The sequence below is a fragment of the Tamandua tetradactyla genome, chromosome 2 (genome assembly GCF_023851605.1).
Source record: "Tamandua tetradactyla isolate mTamTet1 chromosome 2, mTamTet1.pri, whole genome shotgun sequence".
In the NCBI taxonomy this organism is placed as follows: domain Eukaryota; kingdom Metazoa; phylum Chordata; class Mammalia; order Pilosa; family Myrmecophagidae; genus Tamandua; species Tamandua tetradactyla.
The window spans coordinates 158,218,214-158,236,028 of NC_135328.1; the positions used below are offsets into that span (position 1 = coordinate 158,218,214).

The 17,815-nt window shown below is 37.2% G+C and overlaps 1 protein-coding gene across 4 annotated transcripts in view; it reads right to left on the bottom strand.

The window, feature by feature from the left end:
• PATJ (PATJ crumbs cell polarity complex component) overlaps nt 1–17,815 on the bottom strand; it is a 473,288-nt gene that overhangs the window by 241,719 nt on the left and 213,754 nt on the right. For all 4 annotated transcript variants that reach the window (XM_077149461.1, XM_077149460.1, XM_077149463.1 and 1 more), the window contains one exon: nt 13,193–13,292. In XM_077149461.1, the coding sequence (XP_077005576.1) occupies nt 13,193–13,292 (100 nt within the window). The remainder of the gene's footprint in view (nt 1–13,192; nt 13,293–17,815) is intronic.

Sequence of the window (17,815 nt, forward strand, 5' to 3'; positions counted from 1 at the left end):
AGAAATCGAAGGAAATGTTCTTAGTATCATAAAGGGCATATATGAAAAACCCATAGTCATCATCATACTCAGCAGTGAGAGTCTGAAAGCATTTTCCCCTAAGATCAGGAATGAGAAAGGATGCCGATTGTTACCACTATTATTCAACATTGTACTAGAGGTCCTAGTTGGACTGATGAGACAGGAGAAGGAAGTTAATGGTATCCAGATAGGAAAGAAAGAAGTAAAACTTCCATTATTTGCAGATAACATGATGATATACTTAGGAAAACCTGAGAAATCTACAGCAAAGCTATTTAAGCCAACAATTTCACCAAAGTGGTGAGATTCAAGATTAATGTACAAAAATCAGTATACAAGCAATGACCTGTCTGAGGTGACAAGGAAAAATTCCATTCAAAATAGCGACCAAAAGAATCATGTATCTAAGAATAAGCCTAACTAATGATGTACATGGAAAATTAGAAAAAATTGCAAAAAGAAATAAAAAATGACCGAAATAGATGGAAAGATTCCATGCTCATGGATAGAGAGGTCAAATATCATTACCATATCAATTTTATCCAAACTGATCTATAGATTCAATACAATACTGATCAAAATCCCAATAACCTACTTTAAAGACTTGGAAAACCTATTTATCAAATTTATTTGGAAAGGAAAGAGACCCTAAATAGTTAAAGATTTCCTAAAAATAGAAGAGCAAAGTGGGATGACTATCACTTACTAACTTTAAAGCTTATAAAACCACAGTGGTCAAGACAGTATGCTACTGGCACAAAGATACTGACCAATTAATTGAATCGATCGTGTGCAGTTAGGCCACCAAATACATGGACACCCAATATTCACCAAGGCTCCCAAATCCACAGTACGAGGACAGAATAATCTTTTCAATAAATGGGCATGGGAGAATTGGCTATAAATAGACAAAAGAATGAAAGAAGATTCCTAACTTACACTTATACCCTATACAGAAAGTAATTCAAAATGGATTAAATAACTAAATTTAAGAGTCAGAACCATAAAACTTCTCCAAGAAAATGCAGGGAAATAACTTCAGGATTAATGTACAAAATCTTATTAAGACTTCCAGAAAGACGGATGACTACAGTAGCTCAAGATAAGCCCTGCTCCACGAAAAGTTAGAAAAGGGACAGGAGGGTGACTGAGACAGCGATTCGGGAGTGAGGCTGACCTAGGGGAGCCTTCTGTACCACACGGGGCAGCCCTGGTTGCAGAGGCCAAGGAACTGAGAGGCAGAAAGCTGGAGTCTGGTGTGGAGGCACAGAGACTGCAGGAGAGCATGGACGGGAGCGTGGGACTAGGGAATAAGCCAAGCCATGTTCCTTGGGCACGCTACCCATACCAGCGCAGCCCTGTGACCAATGACTCACCCCACACCGCATGCACAAGAACCCTGTCACCAGCTTCCATTCCCTGTGCTCCAGGCGCACCTACCACACCAGCCCCCAGTACATACCCCCACCCCAAGTGCAGCCCAACCCACTTCTCCTGCACCCCTCCTGAGCACTACCTCCCCCTCCCTGTTCCCTCTAGGCTGTTGCCAGCACATAAAGGCTGCGAGCACTAACCTCCATACCTAGGTTACCCCTGCCCCCCTGCCAATACTGTTGAACAGCCTCACCCTTCCCCCTGGGAGCTCTGCGCATCAGTTTACAGCACTCCCAAGCCCATGCATGTGCACAGGCCCCCAATCATGTCATTCAGCTCTGTGAACCACAATTTACAGCAGTCTTAGAACCACACATGCGCACACCCCTCAGCCTCACTTACCAGCTCTGAGAAAGTGCCGAACTGTGCAATTGGGTCATATATGCTCCCAATCCACGAAGGCATAATGCCAACCTGCTGCCACAGCTCTATGCATACACACAAAGGGCCTCGTACCTTAGACCACTGCACACCAGGGTTACACTCCACAAACCGTTGCACCCACACAGTTACATCCTCCCTGGCCAGGGGGCGCCCATGTTCACAAGCATCAGCATAACATCCCCAATTGCGCCTATACCTGCTCTGAAACAAATCACCGTACTGAGTGCCACACCCCGTGCCCTACTCCCTGCTGCACAATCATCCTGCAAATACAAGGCCTAAGACTACTGAAAGAAATGAACTCCCAGAGTAAATCAATAAAGATATTTACATGCCACGAAGACAGCAGAAGATCACTAAGGATATCACAACGCAGACAGATATAGCCCTGCCTAATGACCAAATTAAAACACCAGAGGAGACACAGATGTTGGAACAACTAATCAAAGATGTTCATACAACCCTACTTAATAAAATAAGAGGGACAGTAAATGACATAAAGGAGATCAAGAAGACAGTATAAGAGCATAAAGAGGAATTTGAAAGAAAAAACAGAAAAATAGCAGATATTACAGACATCAAAGATTCAGCTGATCAAATAAAAACATACTAGAGGCACATAACACTAGATATGAAAAGACAGAAAAAACAATGAGTGATATAAAGGACAGGATAATTGACTTCGAAGACTCAAAACAGCAAATGGCAAAAAAAAAGGAAAAAAATTGAATTGGAACTCAGAGAAATGATAGACGGAAAAAAGTGCACAAATATAAGATTCATTGATGTCCCAGAAGGAGAAGAGAGGAGTAAAGGGCTAGGAAGAGTAGTTGAGGATATAATGGGGGAAAATGTTCCAACCTTCATAAAGGACATAAATATACAAGTCCAAGAAGCCCAACGAACTTCCACAGAATAAATCCAAACAGGCCTTTCCCAAGACACATATTAATCAGTCTGTAAAATGTTGAAGAGAAGTAGAAAACCCTGAAAGTAGCAAGAGAAAAACAATCTACTACATACAAGGGAAATCAAATAAGACTGAGTTCAGACTACTCAACTAGCACCCTGGAGATGAGAAGGCAGTGGTGTAATATATTCAAGACCCTGAAAGAGAAAGACTTCCAGCCAAGAATTCCGTACCTAGCCAAATTGTCCTTCAAAATTGAGGGAGAGATTAAAGTTTTCACAGACAAAGAAGTACTGAAAGAATCTGTCAACAAGAGACTGGCCCTACAGGAAATACTAAAAGGAGTTCTGTCAGCTAAAAAAAAAAAGACAGAAGCGAGAGGTCTGGAGGAGGGCACAGAATTGAACAGTACCATTAAGGGTAATTTAAACAATACAAAAAGAAAGAGGGAAAAGAATACAGACCTGACAAATAAAATTAAAAAGATAAGATGATGGAATCAAGAAACACCTTTTCAGTAATACTCTGAATGTTAACGGACTAAACTTACCAATTAAAAGATACATATTGGCAGAATGGATTAAGAAACATAATGCAGCTATATGCTGCTTATAAGAGACTCATCTTAGACACAAGGATACAAATAGATTGAAAGTGAAAGGATGGAAAAAGATTTTCCATGCAAGTTGTAACCAAAAGAAAGCAGGAGTAGCTATACTAATATCTTGACAAAAGACTTTAAATGTAAAGACAGCATAAGAGACAAAGTAGAACACTATATCATAATTAAAGAGTCAATTCACGAAGAAGATACAACAATCATAAATGTTCATGCTCCCAATCAAGGAGCTCCAAAGTACATGAGACAGACATTGGCAAAATCATAGGGAGTGATAGAAGTTTCAACAATAATAGTAGCAGAATTCAATACACCACTCTTCTCTATAGATAGAACAACCAGACAGATGATCAACAAGGAAACAGAGAACTTAAATAACTTGATAAATGAATTAGACCTAACAGACATATATAGGTCATTGCAACCCAAAGCACAAGAATATACATGCACCTCTAGTGCTCATGGAACATTCTCCTGGATAGATCATACGCTGGGGAACAAAACAGGTCTTTATAAATTTAAAAATAGTGAAATTATTCAAAGCACTTTCTCTGATCACAGTGGGATGAAGCTGGATCTCAATAACCACCAAAGTACGAGAACATTCACAAATATATGGAGATTAAATAACACACTTTTAAACAACCGGTGGATCAAAGAAGAAATTCCTAGAGAAATCAGTAGCTATTCTGGAATTCAGGAATAAAGAATGGGTTTTCTCTTGTGTCTGATGCCCCTTTTATGCAGTATGTGGACAGATGAATTTAAAAAAAAGGATAAAAGACAAATAGATAATGGGAGGTTAAAGGGTAAAATATTGTGCAGATTGGAAACACTAGTGGTCAAGTGGAGAGGACAGGGGTAAAGGGGATGTGAGATGTATAAGTTTTTTCTTTTTTCTTTTTCTTTCTTTTTCTGGAGTGAAGCATATGTTCTAAAAATGATCATGGTGATGAATACACAACTATGTGATAATATTGTGAGCCACTGATTGTTACCATGTATAGACTGCATGTATATGAAGATTTCTCAGAAAAAAAATGGTTTAAGAGGATTAGGTTCCATTCACTTCTCTGCTGTATCACTTAAAAGCCAAGTGAAAATAAATGAGCCAGTTATACTAGAAATGAGTTCTAGGACCTCATCTGCCTCAGAAATAAGTTTCTTGAGTGACTCACATTGCTTCTTTTTAACCACTCTCATATATGTTAGAAAACTGACTCCCCAAAACTGCTCTCTGTTGTTCAGAAAAGGAAGCTGAAAAAACGAATGCTAGAAAGACCTAGTTGACATAAAAAAAATGTAACCTCTGAAATTAAAAAGTAAATGAAGCCAGACTTTTTGCAGATAATGGCTTCTCTCAAAACCTTTGGTGAGAGGTAGGGTATTGAGAAAAAGACAAGCTGTTCTGGACAGAACGCTCTGGAGCTAGAGAGACAGAGAGTGCAGTCAGCAGAAACGGTGCCACCAAGTACCACAAGCATACCTTCATTATGCCACATGCCCACTAGTTTTTTAAAGTTTAAAGAAATTTTTTTAAACATAACAATATACAAACGTGAACATTCTTACCACATGATCATTCCATTCTTTGTATATAATCAATAACTCACATTATCATCACATAGTTGTATATTCACCACTATGATAATTTCTTAGAACAATTGCATCAATTCAGAAAAGAAATAAAAAGAAAAAAACTCATACATACCATACCTCTTACTCCTCCCTCTCATTGACTGCTAGTATTTCCATCTACCCAATATATTTTAGCCTTTGTTTCCCCTATTTTTTCTATACCCCTAACCACTGCCTTTCATTGATCACTAGCATTTCAATCTACTAAATTTACTTTAACATTTGATTCCCTTATTATTTTTATTCCATATATTTAATCCATAATCCATATATTTTACCCTTCTGTCCGTACTGTAGATAAAAGGAGCATCAGACACAAGGTTTTCACAACCACGTAGTCACACTGTGAAAGCTATATCATTATACATTCATCTTCAGGAAACATGGCTACTGGTACACAGCTCTGCAGTTTCACGCACTTCGCTTTAGCCTCTCTAATACACCTTAATCTAAAAAGGGGCTATCTATATAATGTGTAAGAATAACCTCCAGGATAACCTCTCTAGTTTTTTTGAAATCTCTCAGCCATTGACATTTTATTTTGTCTCATTTCTCTCTCTCCCTGTTTGGTCTAGAAGGTTTTCTCAATACCTTGATACTAAGTCCCAGCTCATTCTAGGATTTCTGTCCCACGTTACCTGGGAGTCATGTCCCAAATAGAGAGGGAGAGGGGAGTAAGTTTGCTTGCCATGTTGGCTGAGAGAGAGAGGCCACATCTGAGCAACAAAAGAGGTTCTCTTGGGGGTGACTCAGCCTAATTTTAAGTAGGCTTAGTCTATCCTTTGGGGGATAAGTTTCATACGAACAAACCCCAAGATTGAGGGCTCAGCCTATTGCTTTGGCTGTCCCCACTGCTTGTGAGAATATCAGCAATTCTCCACATGGGGAACTTGAATTTTCCCCCTTTCTCGTCATTCCCCCAAGGGGACTTTACAAATACTTTTTTATTAACTGTTCAAATCACTCTGGGATTTATCAGGGCATCACTCTGGACAAACCTACAAAATTTCATGCTCTACGAAAGGGTCCATGTACCTAAGGTGTTCACTTATACTGTCCACATAAGTTATATTAGGAAATGCACTAGTCAAATTGTAAATTTTGTACCAAGAAAACATTTTTTTGCTTTACTCTTACACATAAGTTAAAGTTTAAAATACGAATTACCATCTATTTTCAATACCCTGCAATACTAACATTCCTTTGTTCTTCCTCATGAAAAAACATTGTTTTAATTTGTACATTTAGTTACTATCATTGTACACTCTAGGCATTCTAAGATTATACCATCTCAGTCTTTATTTTCTATCTTTCCTTCTGTTTCATTTTTGCTCCCAACCCTCCTCCCTCTATCATTCTCACATTCAGCTTCACTTTTGTGTACTAACATTATTGTATTACAGTTAGGTAGTATTGTGCTATTCATTTCTGCATTTTTACAATCAGTCCTGTTGCACAATCTGTATCCCTTCAGCTCCAATTACCCAATATGCAACCTATTTCTATCTTCTGGTGGTCTCTGTTCTTAGCTGAAATTCTCCAAGTTCATTCACTAATGTTAGTTCTTATCAATGAGACCATACAGTATTTGTTCTTTTGTTTTTGGGTAATCTCACTCAGCATAATGTCCTCCCAGTCCGTCTATGTTGTTACATACTTCATAACTTTATTCTGTCTTACAGCCGCATAATATTCCATCGTATGCATATACCACAGCTTGTTTAGCTACTCGTCTGTTGATGGACATCAGGGCTGTTTCCATCTCTTGGTAATTGTAAATAATGCTACTATAAACATTGGTGTGCAAATGTCAGTTTGTGTCCTTGCCCTCATGTCATCTGAGTAGATACCTAGCAATGGTATTGCAGAAGCATATGGCAATTCTATACTCACCTTCCTGAGGAACCGCCAAACTGCCTTTCACAGCGATTGTACCAGTTTACTTTCCACATTAACAGTAGATAAGTGTGCCTCTTTTAGCAGTTTTTCTCTTTTAGTATGTTACATATATCATCCCATTGTCTTCTCACCTCCACGTTTTCTGCTGAGAAATCTATGCATGGTCTTATAGGGCTTCCCACGTATGATGGATTGTTTTTCTCTGGCTGCTTTCAAGATTCTCTGCTTCTCTTTGACATTTGACATTCTGATTAGTAAGTGTCTTGGAGTACGTCTATTTGGATCTTTTCTATTGGGGTATTCTGCACTTCTTGGCTCTGTAATTTTAAGTCTTCCATAAGAGTTGGGAAATTTTCAGTGATAATTTCCTCCATTAGTTTTTCTCCTTTTCCCTTCTCCTTCTGGGACACCCACAACACATATATTCGTGCGCTTCATGTTGTCATTCAATTCCCTGAGTCCCTGCTCATATTTTTCCATTCTTTCCCCTATACTTTCTCTTGCTTATCGGATTTCAGATGTCCCATCCTCCAGTTTACGAATCGTATCTTCTGCCTCTCGAAATCTGACATTGTAGGTTTCCATTGTTTTTTTCATCTCTTTTCCTCTGCCTTTCATTCCCATAAGTTCTGTGACTTATTTTCTCAAATTTTCCATTTCTTCCTTTTGTTCATTCTTTGCCTTCTTTATACCCTCCCTCAATTCACTGATTTCATTTTTGATGATGTTTTCCGTGTCTGTTTGAACATTGTGAATTAATTGTTTCAACTCCTGTATTTCATTTGAATTGGTCGTTTTTTCCTTTGACTGGGCCATATCTTCAATTTTCCTAGTATGATTCATTACTTTTCACTGGCATCTAGGCATTTAATTTCCTTAATTAGTTTATTCTAGAGACTGCTTTCACTTTTTTTTACCTAGGATTTTCTTGCTGGATGACTTTGTTGTCTGGCTATTCTTTGACATTCAGTTCAGCTTATTCTAGAACTCTAGCTTAGGTTCTGTTTAACAGATCATATTTTTTTCAGTTCTTTTTTTTTTGTTTGTTTGTTTGTTTCTTGCCCTGCCTGTATGGTTGCCTTTTTTTTTTTTTTCTTTTTCCCCTTAGGACAGTCTACTTAGGTATTATAGAACCCAGTAAGATTTTTATAGACCAGACTAGTCTCCTCTCAGGAGGAAAGAGTCACCTGTGTCTATTTTCCCTGCAGGTTGAAAGGCTTTTCTATGAAGCCTCTGGACTCTGTGTTTCTCCTATCCTGGCCAGTATGTGGCACTTGTCTCTCTGTGGGTCCCACCAGCATAAAATGATGTGGTACCTTTAACTTCAGCAGACACTCCCTGCTGGGGGTATGGTTGAGACTGAGGAGAGTTCGCAGGCTGGCTTTAATCGTTTCACTTTTCCAGACCCTGGGGTCTGAATTCCTTGAGGGAGGGATTCCATCTGAGCTGGAATCCCTCTTCTGGGGAAGGCACAGCCTCCAAACAAACTTAATTCTGCCCATGACTGGGGCAGTTGGAGCCTGAGAAGCCCTGCAGCTGTATCCAAAGAGCAGTTAAGCCAAAGAAACACAGCCACAAAAAAGAAAAGTAAAAAATCCTTTTCAGAGCAGGACCCCCATTCCTCAGGTTTGCCAGTCAAGAGATTAAGTTGGTATGTTGCTCTGTGTATTTCCAGGTCCCATGTGCCTCTCCTTTCCTTTAGGGTCCAGACCATTTCAAGCATTTTGTGCTGTCCGATCCAAAAAACCTCCGATTTTGTGTTTTTTTCCTTTTTCTGTCAGCCCTGTCCCCTCCGCACAGGGGTAAAAACCAGCAACCTCAGCTTTTACAGGAGGTTCAGCTGAGTTGGGGGCTTATTTTTAGTAATCAGAATTTGTTAATTAATTCCACAATTGGAGCTTGGTTGCACTCAGCCCCTGCTGCTAGTAAAGTCTCTTTCCTTTTCCCTCTGGGAAGCAGCCTGTGGAGGAGGGGCGCCATCCACCGTGGCTTGGGGAACTCACAGTTCTGGGTGGGCTCACAGCCAGTTCAGCTTGTCCAGACTGGGGTAAGCTGTGTGTCCAGTTACTGACGTGGCCCCAGCAGTTGTTCTGGACTGTTCCTGGCTATTTACTAGCTATTCTGGAGGACGAACTAATTCCCATTCCTTACTAAGTGACCATCTTGGCTCCTCCATCACACGCCCAGTACTACCTATACAAGTCACACACTCTCTGTCATTTATTTGCCCCAAATATTGAGCTTCTATGATGTGCTAGGCCAAAAGAAAAAAGGTCTCTAGGTTTATGGAGTTTTGCAGGTTTAATGGAGAAGACAGAGAGTAAAAATGTAAAGGAAACTCCAAATATGAGAGAGATTGGGAAGAAAGATTCATTCACACTTGTTGATCCATTGACAGGAAGAGAGATAATAGAAGAGAAGAGGTCTCAGTCTGCACTGGGGGATTGAAAACCACTGATCTATGTTGGTATTTTTCACACCAGAGGTTGTAATTCATTGGTTGGTCATGAAATAAATCAAGTTGCAAACAGACTTTCAAAAACAGAATGGAACAGAATGGGAAAAAATAAAAGTATAGTGTTCATTACATGTTACAAAAGTAATATTTCAGGAAACTTTCATTTCAATTACATAAGCACGTGAGCTCACGTGTGTGTGTATCTATACTTAAGTAAAATATATGCTACTGTGAGCCACAGCCTGAAAAAATTTACAAAAACCTGATCTGTATGATGAATGAGCCTGAGCTTTGCATACTGGTTTCTTATTATCATTTAGGTCTTCTCCTCAATATTTTGGCCTTTTTTTTTTTTTTTTTTACTTTTGAAAAAAAGGCTCAACTTTTTATTGATTTATGCAACTGAAAGATAAAGATTCTTTTTTTTAAACTTTTTTTATTAATAAAAAAATTAACAAACAAAACATTTAGATATTATTTCATTCTACATATACAATCAGTAATTCTTAATATCATCACATAGTTGCATATTCATCTTTTCTTAGTACATTTGCATCGATTTGGAAAAAGAAATAAAAAGACAACAGAAAAAGAAATAAAATGATAATAGAGAAAAAAATACTCTACATACCATACTCCTTACCCCTCGCTTTCATTTACCACTAGCATTTCAAACTGAATTTATTTTAACATTTGTTCCCCCTATTATTTATTTTTATTCCATATGTTCTACTCTTCTGTTGATATAGTAGCTAAAAGGAGCATCAGACATAAGGTTTTCACATTCACAGAGTCTCATTGTGAAAGCTATATCATTGCTCAATCATCATCAAGAAACATGGCTACTGGAACACAGCACTACATTTTCAGGCAATTCCCTCCAGCCTCTCCACTACATCTTGAACAACAAGGTGATATCTACTTAATGTGTAAGAATAACCTCCAGGATAACCTCTCGACTCTGTTTGGAATCTCTCAGCCATTGACACTTTGTCTCTTTCACTCTTCCCCCTTTAGGTCGAGAAGTTTCTCTCAATCCCTTGCTGTTAATTCTTAGCTCATTCTAGGGTTTTTCTCAGTCCCTTGATGCTGAGTCTCAGCTCATTCCAGGATCTCTGTCCCACGTTGCCAGGAAGGTCCACACCCCTGGGAGTCATGTCCCACGCAGAGAGGGGGAGGGTGGTGAGACTGCTCGTCATGTTGGCTGGAGAGAGGGGCCACATCTGAGCAACAAAAGAGGCTCTCTTGGGGTGACTCTTAGGCCTAAATTTTAGGCAGACTTGACCTATCCTTTGTGGGGTTGAGTTTCATGTGAACAAACCCCAAGCCTGGGGGCTCAGCCTATAGCTTTGGTTGTCCACACTGCTTGTGAGAATATCAAGAATTCAACTTGGGGAAGTTGAATTTCTCCCCACTCTCACCATTCCCTGAAGGGGGCCTGCAAATACTTTTCCAGTCACTGATCAAATCATTCTGGGATTCATTGGGGGATCACTCTGGACAAACCAACAAAATCTCATGTGCTACCTGAGATTCCAAGTACTTATGACATTCAATCAAACTATCTACATGAGTTATATTAGGAAATGCTGAAGTCAAAATCTAAATTTTGTAACAAATAAACATTTTTTGCTTTAGTCTCACACATAAGGTGACATTTTAAAGTATTAATTATCATCTATTTTAAGCACCCTGCAATAATGACATTCCTTTGTTCTTCCTCATGATTTTGGCCTTTCTTAATGATACTATTTAATGTTGCCTTCTCCAAGGCATTTCTCCTCACACTATCCAGTTTTATTTTATTCATAGCATTGATCACTATTTAAACTATCTTGTCATTTGCTTGCTAATGACACTCCCTATCCCCACCTCACTGAGAGCTAATGAGAGGCACAAACTTGTTCCGGCTACTGTGTGCCCAATACCTCTAACCAGTGCCAAGCTCACCTGAGCTAGATTTTAAGTAAGCTTTAAGATCTTGTTGATCTCATGTCTGTGATCTCTTTAATACAATCACTACTTCTTGGTGGGCCAAAGACTTGATTCCAGTCATCCACTTTAGAGTCATGAACCTTGGTAAAGCTACAAATCATACTTTCACTACTGTAAAAGAAATGCTGAGCTTGAAAAATCCATGAACCAATCTACTTTTATATGGAAGTGCAGAGAATTCACTTAGCAAGAGTTAAGGAACAAAGAAAAACTCATGGGATCAATTTCAAAAGGAAACACAGCAAGGCTAGAGGCTTTAGGCTCACCTGCATTTTAGGTGTGAACCTTTCAACAAATATCCCCAAACAGCTCAACTTTCAGAAAAATGGTTAACAGTAAATTCAGTGGGAAGTTAAATGGGAAGGGAAATGTACAGTGGTAAGGAAAATATTGGCGAGCATATTGGATAGAGAAGAAAGTCATATTCACAGTTCAAATAGGTTTGTTGGAAAATATGTGAAATGTAAAAAGCTACACTTTGAAGATGACTTAGACATCAGAGACTTTGTTTGTATACAGTGCAAATCAATGTCCTTTCTGAGCCCTACCTATGATGTGTATGTGTGCTTATGTGTGTGTGTGAGCACATATGACCATGAACTTGCAACTCTGGGGAAGGTGTTGCTGCTCTGCCTATCTAATGGCATAAAAGCAATATTCAAAGAGAAGCCCAAACCATTTTGTACCTAGTTGTGCTATAGTAGCAGGTTTCTAATAACAGGAAGTGGAGACAATAGTTACTCAGCACAGGCTCTACAGTTTTAGTTCCAGGGTTTGAACTCCATTTCCACTATTTATTAGTAGGCATGACTTTGTCCACATTCCTAAATTTCTCTGAGTCTGTTTCTTATTTGTATAATTCAGGACCTTACAAAGTTACATGTAGTTAATGATACATATAAAAACCCTAGAACAGTTCCTGGGCACATGGGAAATTAGAGTGGTTGTTAGGTATCACATTCCTTATACTGAGCCCCTTAAATGCATTTTCTTCTCTAATTCTCACAACAATCCTATAAAGCAGGTTATGATAAGACTCCCCCCATCCCCTTTTACAGAACAGCAAGTGGGAGCCATGTAGTACTTAAGTAACTTGTCTATGAATTCACAAGTGTAAGTAGGAAAACGAGTATTAGAATGTAGTTTTAGTCATGTGCCTAAGCCAGGTTTCCTAACAACTATGCAAATATTGGCCTTCTAGCATTTAAGAAATTATGAATAATCAACAATCTACCTTCACTCCACTACAGTTCCTACTATCTACGTCAGAACAAGGGAGTATATTGCACATGTGATCGTACATATTAATCATATCCGTCACACATAGCTCTACAAAAAAGGTTGAGAACCTAGGCACTACAAAATTATTTACCGGATTTTGTTTCCATGCCTTTGCACCTTCCCTTCCAGTAGGGATGTCACCAAGAAAAAAAGGGCTATGTTTTATTCATTTTATAGCAGACTCAACACTGCTACTAAAAAAGCAGTTGGCCTTTAACAGAGATTTGTTGAATATATGAAAAAAAATCCATAAGAAAGGGGTCTGTAAAATCTCAAAATACACAACAAATTTTAAAAAAGTCAACATAATTGTTTTTAATATTAACAAAAAGAGCTAATATTTATTGAACATTTACTATGTGGCAGACAAAAAACCTAATCATCTTATTTCAATCCTTACAATAACTCTACGAAGTAGGTATTATTATTATATCCTTTTTATAGAAGAGGGGCCTTACGGTCACATACGCAACTAATAAGTACTAGAGCCAGGGATACTAAAACATAATTTATAAGACTCTGCACCCACTCTGAATAATGAAAAGGAACTCACTGTCAGTAAATGCAGATTCTCCTTCATCTTCTTCGCTGTCATCAGACGGAGCACTGTAAGGAGGGGGCAGCTTCATAGGTGGTGGGGCAGTTGCTCGCCTCTGAAGACGCAAAATTTGAGACAGTGGTTAATTGCCTTTGCACAGTCCTCAATGACAAACAGGATAAACAAATAATCTGGAAATATTTAGACTGTATCTACTTTAGTCATATCATAAGAATTGTAAAACAAATACAACTTGACTGTGATGTATACACATGTAGAAAACAGGAATTCAAAAACACAGCTTTAAGTACTACTAACTCACCCAGGAGAGTATGTTCTTTTACCTGGTGAAAAAGCCTATTATATCCATTTTCCTCACACTTTTAAACCTTAATTTGCTCTATTATTCATCAAATATAATAAATCAAATAATTCAAATGAAAGACGTTTAAAAAATAAAGGTAGTAGTACAAACAAATATCTGATGTGTTAATACCATAATTATTTAAACTTTATCTTCAATTAGTAGATGCTCCAGATATTTTTTCAAAAAAGTTGAAATGAAATACTAAGATTTTTAAATTGAAAACATATTGTTCTACAATATGTTGCTGGTCAATACGTTTCTAATGCTTTTACAAAATAAATTATGACGAATAAACTTTATACGAGTAATCCTTAAATTTACATGCCAAATGATAAAGCATATCAATATTTGGTTTACATAGATTTAATTAAAGTAGCACAAAACCCTATGATCAGATTACCTTCGCAGAATGTAGATATTTTCTTGCATGGTAGGAAAAATAAGACATGCCAAACTTTATGGAGCAGTCCAAGCTACTAAAAAGAATAGGAACTGATATATCCAAGCCCAAACACCAAAGCAACTGGACTAAGACTTGTTTTGCTTCAGTATTTCAATAAAGTACATTTAATTATGCATTACATAACAAAACCACTAATGGCAAGATACATTTCGATAAGTGGAAAACGATTGGCTCATTACAAAAAGCAGGCATGTAATCTATTCTCCAGAATAAAAGAAACACAATTTGGGCGGCATGAAAAACAAAAAAAGCACACGCCCAAATTTATTTAAGAAAATATCTAACCAAAGCAGTAATTTATAATTTGCATAAACCCAAAGAGAAATAAAATGCAAGGGGGATGAAGGGAGAGAAGATATCAAATATGAAATGCTTATTAAGCAACAGGATAATTCAGAAATGTGATCAATGTGTCTCTTTAATTCTTATTTGAAGACACTTAAATGAAGAATAAAAAGGCAAATTAACCTAAAGAACACCTAGGGTGTTATATAAGATTCTACAAAGGTTCCATGCACTAGGGTAACTTTCCAGAAACCTACAACCTTCAGTTGGGTCCCTGGACCAGATAAGTTCTGAAATGCAGAGGGTTCAGCCTCTCTAGAATATCAACTAGCTCTATTCCCTATCCCATATTACTGACACCCGCCTCCAACATTAAAAAGTTAGAATGGGCATAGCCCAAATAACCCTAAAGAGTGGGAGAAAGATCTAAGAAGATGGTGGAGTTATATAGAGAAGGTATGGTTTAACAAACAAGTATGACTGCTGAATCATTATATTGATATTTCTTTTAGTCTCCAGTATCTTAGATCACTATACGTGCCACTCACGATCTGTGCAACTCTTGGGATGAGGTTGTTTTTCATTCTAGAATGTGGTATAATGCTTGGCACATAAGAGAAAATTTCAGAGAACTATAATATAAGAAAGCACATTCTATAACCACTAAAATACCAGATATAATGGAGATATAAATCCTAGTTTAATTTCTCCTAATATAACGTTGTCTGTATCAAAGGACATGACTGGATAGGTTTACATTGACTTTTGGCATTATTGGGTACTTACTGGATTCTTACTAAATGTGTTTGCTACATATTGAAATTCAGTTTGGTTTAGCGATAGAGGAAAAAGCTGATAAGAATCATATAGATCCCTTTTTCCTTCCTGGGATCTGATGTGGTATTTTTTAAATTGACTAAGTGGCCTTGTTCCCATAAGTAATTAAATTAGTAACTAGTTTATCCTCCTCTCTAGTAATTATTGTCTGTGTCCCCACTAGAATATAAGCTCCCTGCAGAACAACACCTTGCTTATTTCCATGTTGATATATTATCCTTCAACTGTCTCACAGTAACTCACCCACCATATGTTTTCAATGAGCATCTGATGGATTTGTTCAGATCTTTGAACCAATTTTTAAATGGACAAAATACCAACAATAGGCTAGACTAAATAGTCTGAGAAATCCTTCTTAATCTCATAGAAATGATGGATAAAAAAATTTTAAATGTGTTTTCGTGAAGTGTGACTGAGGTCAGAAAGTACCCATAAATCTCAAATTAGAAGATCTCATGAAGCACTGGAAGGTGGCACTTGCCCAAAGGGTATATGCCAATCTCTGATGACCTAGAGCCAGAGGTCTAGGGTTTTGTTTTGTTTTTAGAATTCTTTACATTCAACAGATAAATGTTTTGAGTGCCTTTAAGTACTAGGCAATGTTCTGGGCTATGGTGATAGAATAAGAATGAGACATGACATCCCTGCCCTGTTCATATTCCACATTTTGTCAGTCTTCATATCCTCTCCCTACATTGCTTTAAAGTGACAATCATTAAATTCTACCTTGTTTGCCTTGCCCTCTTAGAAAGCAAGTTCCATGAGGACATGAAAATTTTGTTTATCTTTAACAGCTTTATTGAGGTATAATTGACCTTAACATATGAAAAATGCATACATTTAAAGTGTTTAAAATTTGAATCTATTACCACGTTAAGATATTGAATATAACCATCACCCCTAAAAGTTTCCCTGTACTCCTTTATAATCCCTCTTTCCTGTACCTTCCCCTAGCACACCACTCCCAGGAAACCAGTGATTTGCTTTCTTTCACTGCATAGAATTTTATATAAATGTAACTGTATAGTATAGATTAAGCTTCGTCTATTAGAGACAGGAAGTTAATTATTTCCAATCTCTCACCTGAGGTCAAGCAACAAGGAAAGCAGGATTAAATATCCCACCTTCCCAACTCCCATCCCCACAAATAAAGCCTATACCTCCATAAGTTTCAGAAATAATTTTGCAAGATTATCTGCAATCTGTTATTTCTTCAGGTAGTTTTTTCCCCCAGTTGTCTTCAAGGTAATTTATTCGGTCCTATAAATTTTAAATTTCTATATCTTCCTAGGGAATTGACTCTTATTTATACATATGTGGCATATTTAGTTATGTCTTAACAAAATTCTCATCCATGACCAAACCTAACTCTAGAAGAAATAAAAAATCTGAATGGTTCAATAAATATTAAAGAACAGTACCAATATTTTGAATTTTACCCACATAAAAAACAAAGGCCCAAAATGGTTTTATAGGCTAGTTTGACCAAAAGTTTAAGGAATCAATAATTATCATTTTAAACTCTCAGAGAACTGTAAAGAAGAAATAGTCCTACTATTCATTTTAGTAGTCTAGTATAAAGAAAGTACATAAATGGAAAACTCTAGGTTCATTCATGCCCATGCAAAAATCTCAGTACCAGAAGTGAGCCAAAAAGAAAACACATCACGACAAAAATGATGTTTAATCAAAGGATTCAAGATCAATTCAACATTATGAAATCTATTAATTTAACTTATTACATTAAGGGATTCAAGGAGAAAAATATATACATATATGCATGTGATATATATATCAGTGGCTACAGATAATACATTTGATAAAATTCAATATCATTTAGGATAAAAATTCTTAGAAAAATAAGAATAAAAGGGAATATTTCTTAAGCTGAAGTCCAAAATGCATAACATATTCAATGGTAAAATATTAAAAACATTTCCTTAAATATCAGGAAAAAGACAAGGTAAAAAAATGTTAGCAATCATTTCTTCTATTAAATGTAGGTCTGAAGGTCTTCACTAATTAATAAAATAAGAAAAAGAAAGTTTGGAAAGGGAAAAGTAAAACTGTTTATTTAAAGTGCTTACTGTTAACTATATAGAAGCTCTATAAAAAAATCTACAGATGTACTATTAGAATTTAAGATTCATACGCATTCAAAATACCTCAAATACATTTATGGAGCACATGTGCTAAGACACTAGAATCTGCATGAAAAAATTCGAGTGGTGGGTTTATGAAAGAATTTGATTTTATTATCTTTTTTAAATTCTGCATTTTGGCTTTCCCAGTGTTTTGTACTAGTAGAGATGACATTTGACTGGTCCTTCAGGGATGAGGTTTCTTATGTTAGGGCAACGTGGGAAATGGACTTCCAGGATGTAAGAAAAACAAAGTCAAAATCTCAGAAACTCCCATGTGTGAGAGATATGTTCTTGGAATAGAGAGGCGACGAGCCAGGCTGAATAGGAAAGAAGAGAGAAAGATGATGACGGCTGATTGGTCTTTTGTAACATTTTGGAAGCTATGTTTCACTAGATTTCTGGCCTTCCCTCTTGCCAGAACCAGTTATGTTCACAGGAAGGGAATACTGAAAATATAGTTCTTTTACAAATGACACTTGAACAAACAAACAAAAACCCTATTCTTATTTTACAGCTCAGATATGCAAAAGGAACAAAACATT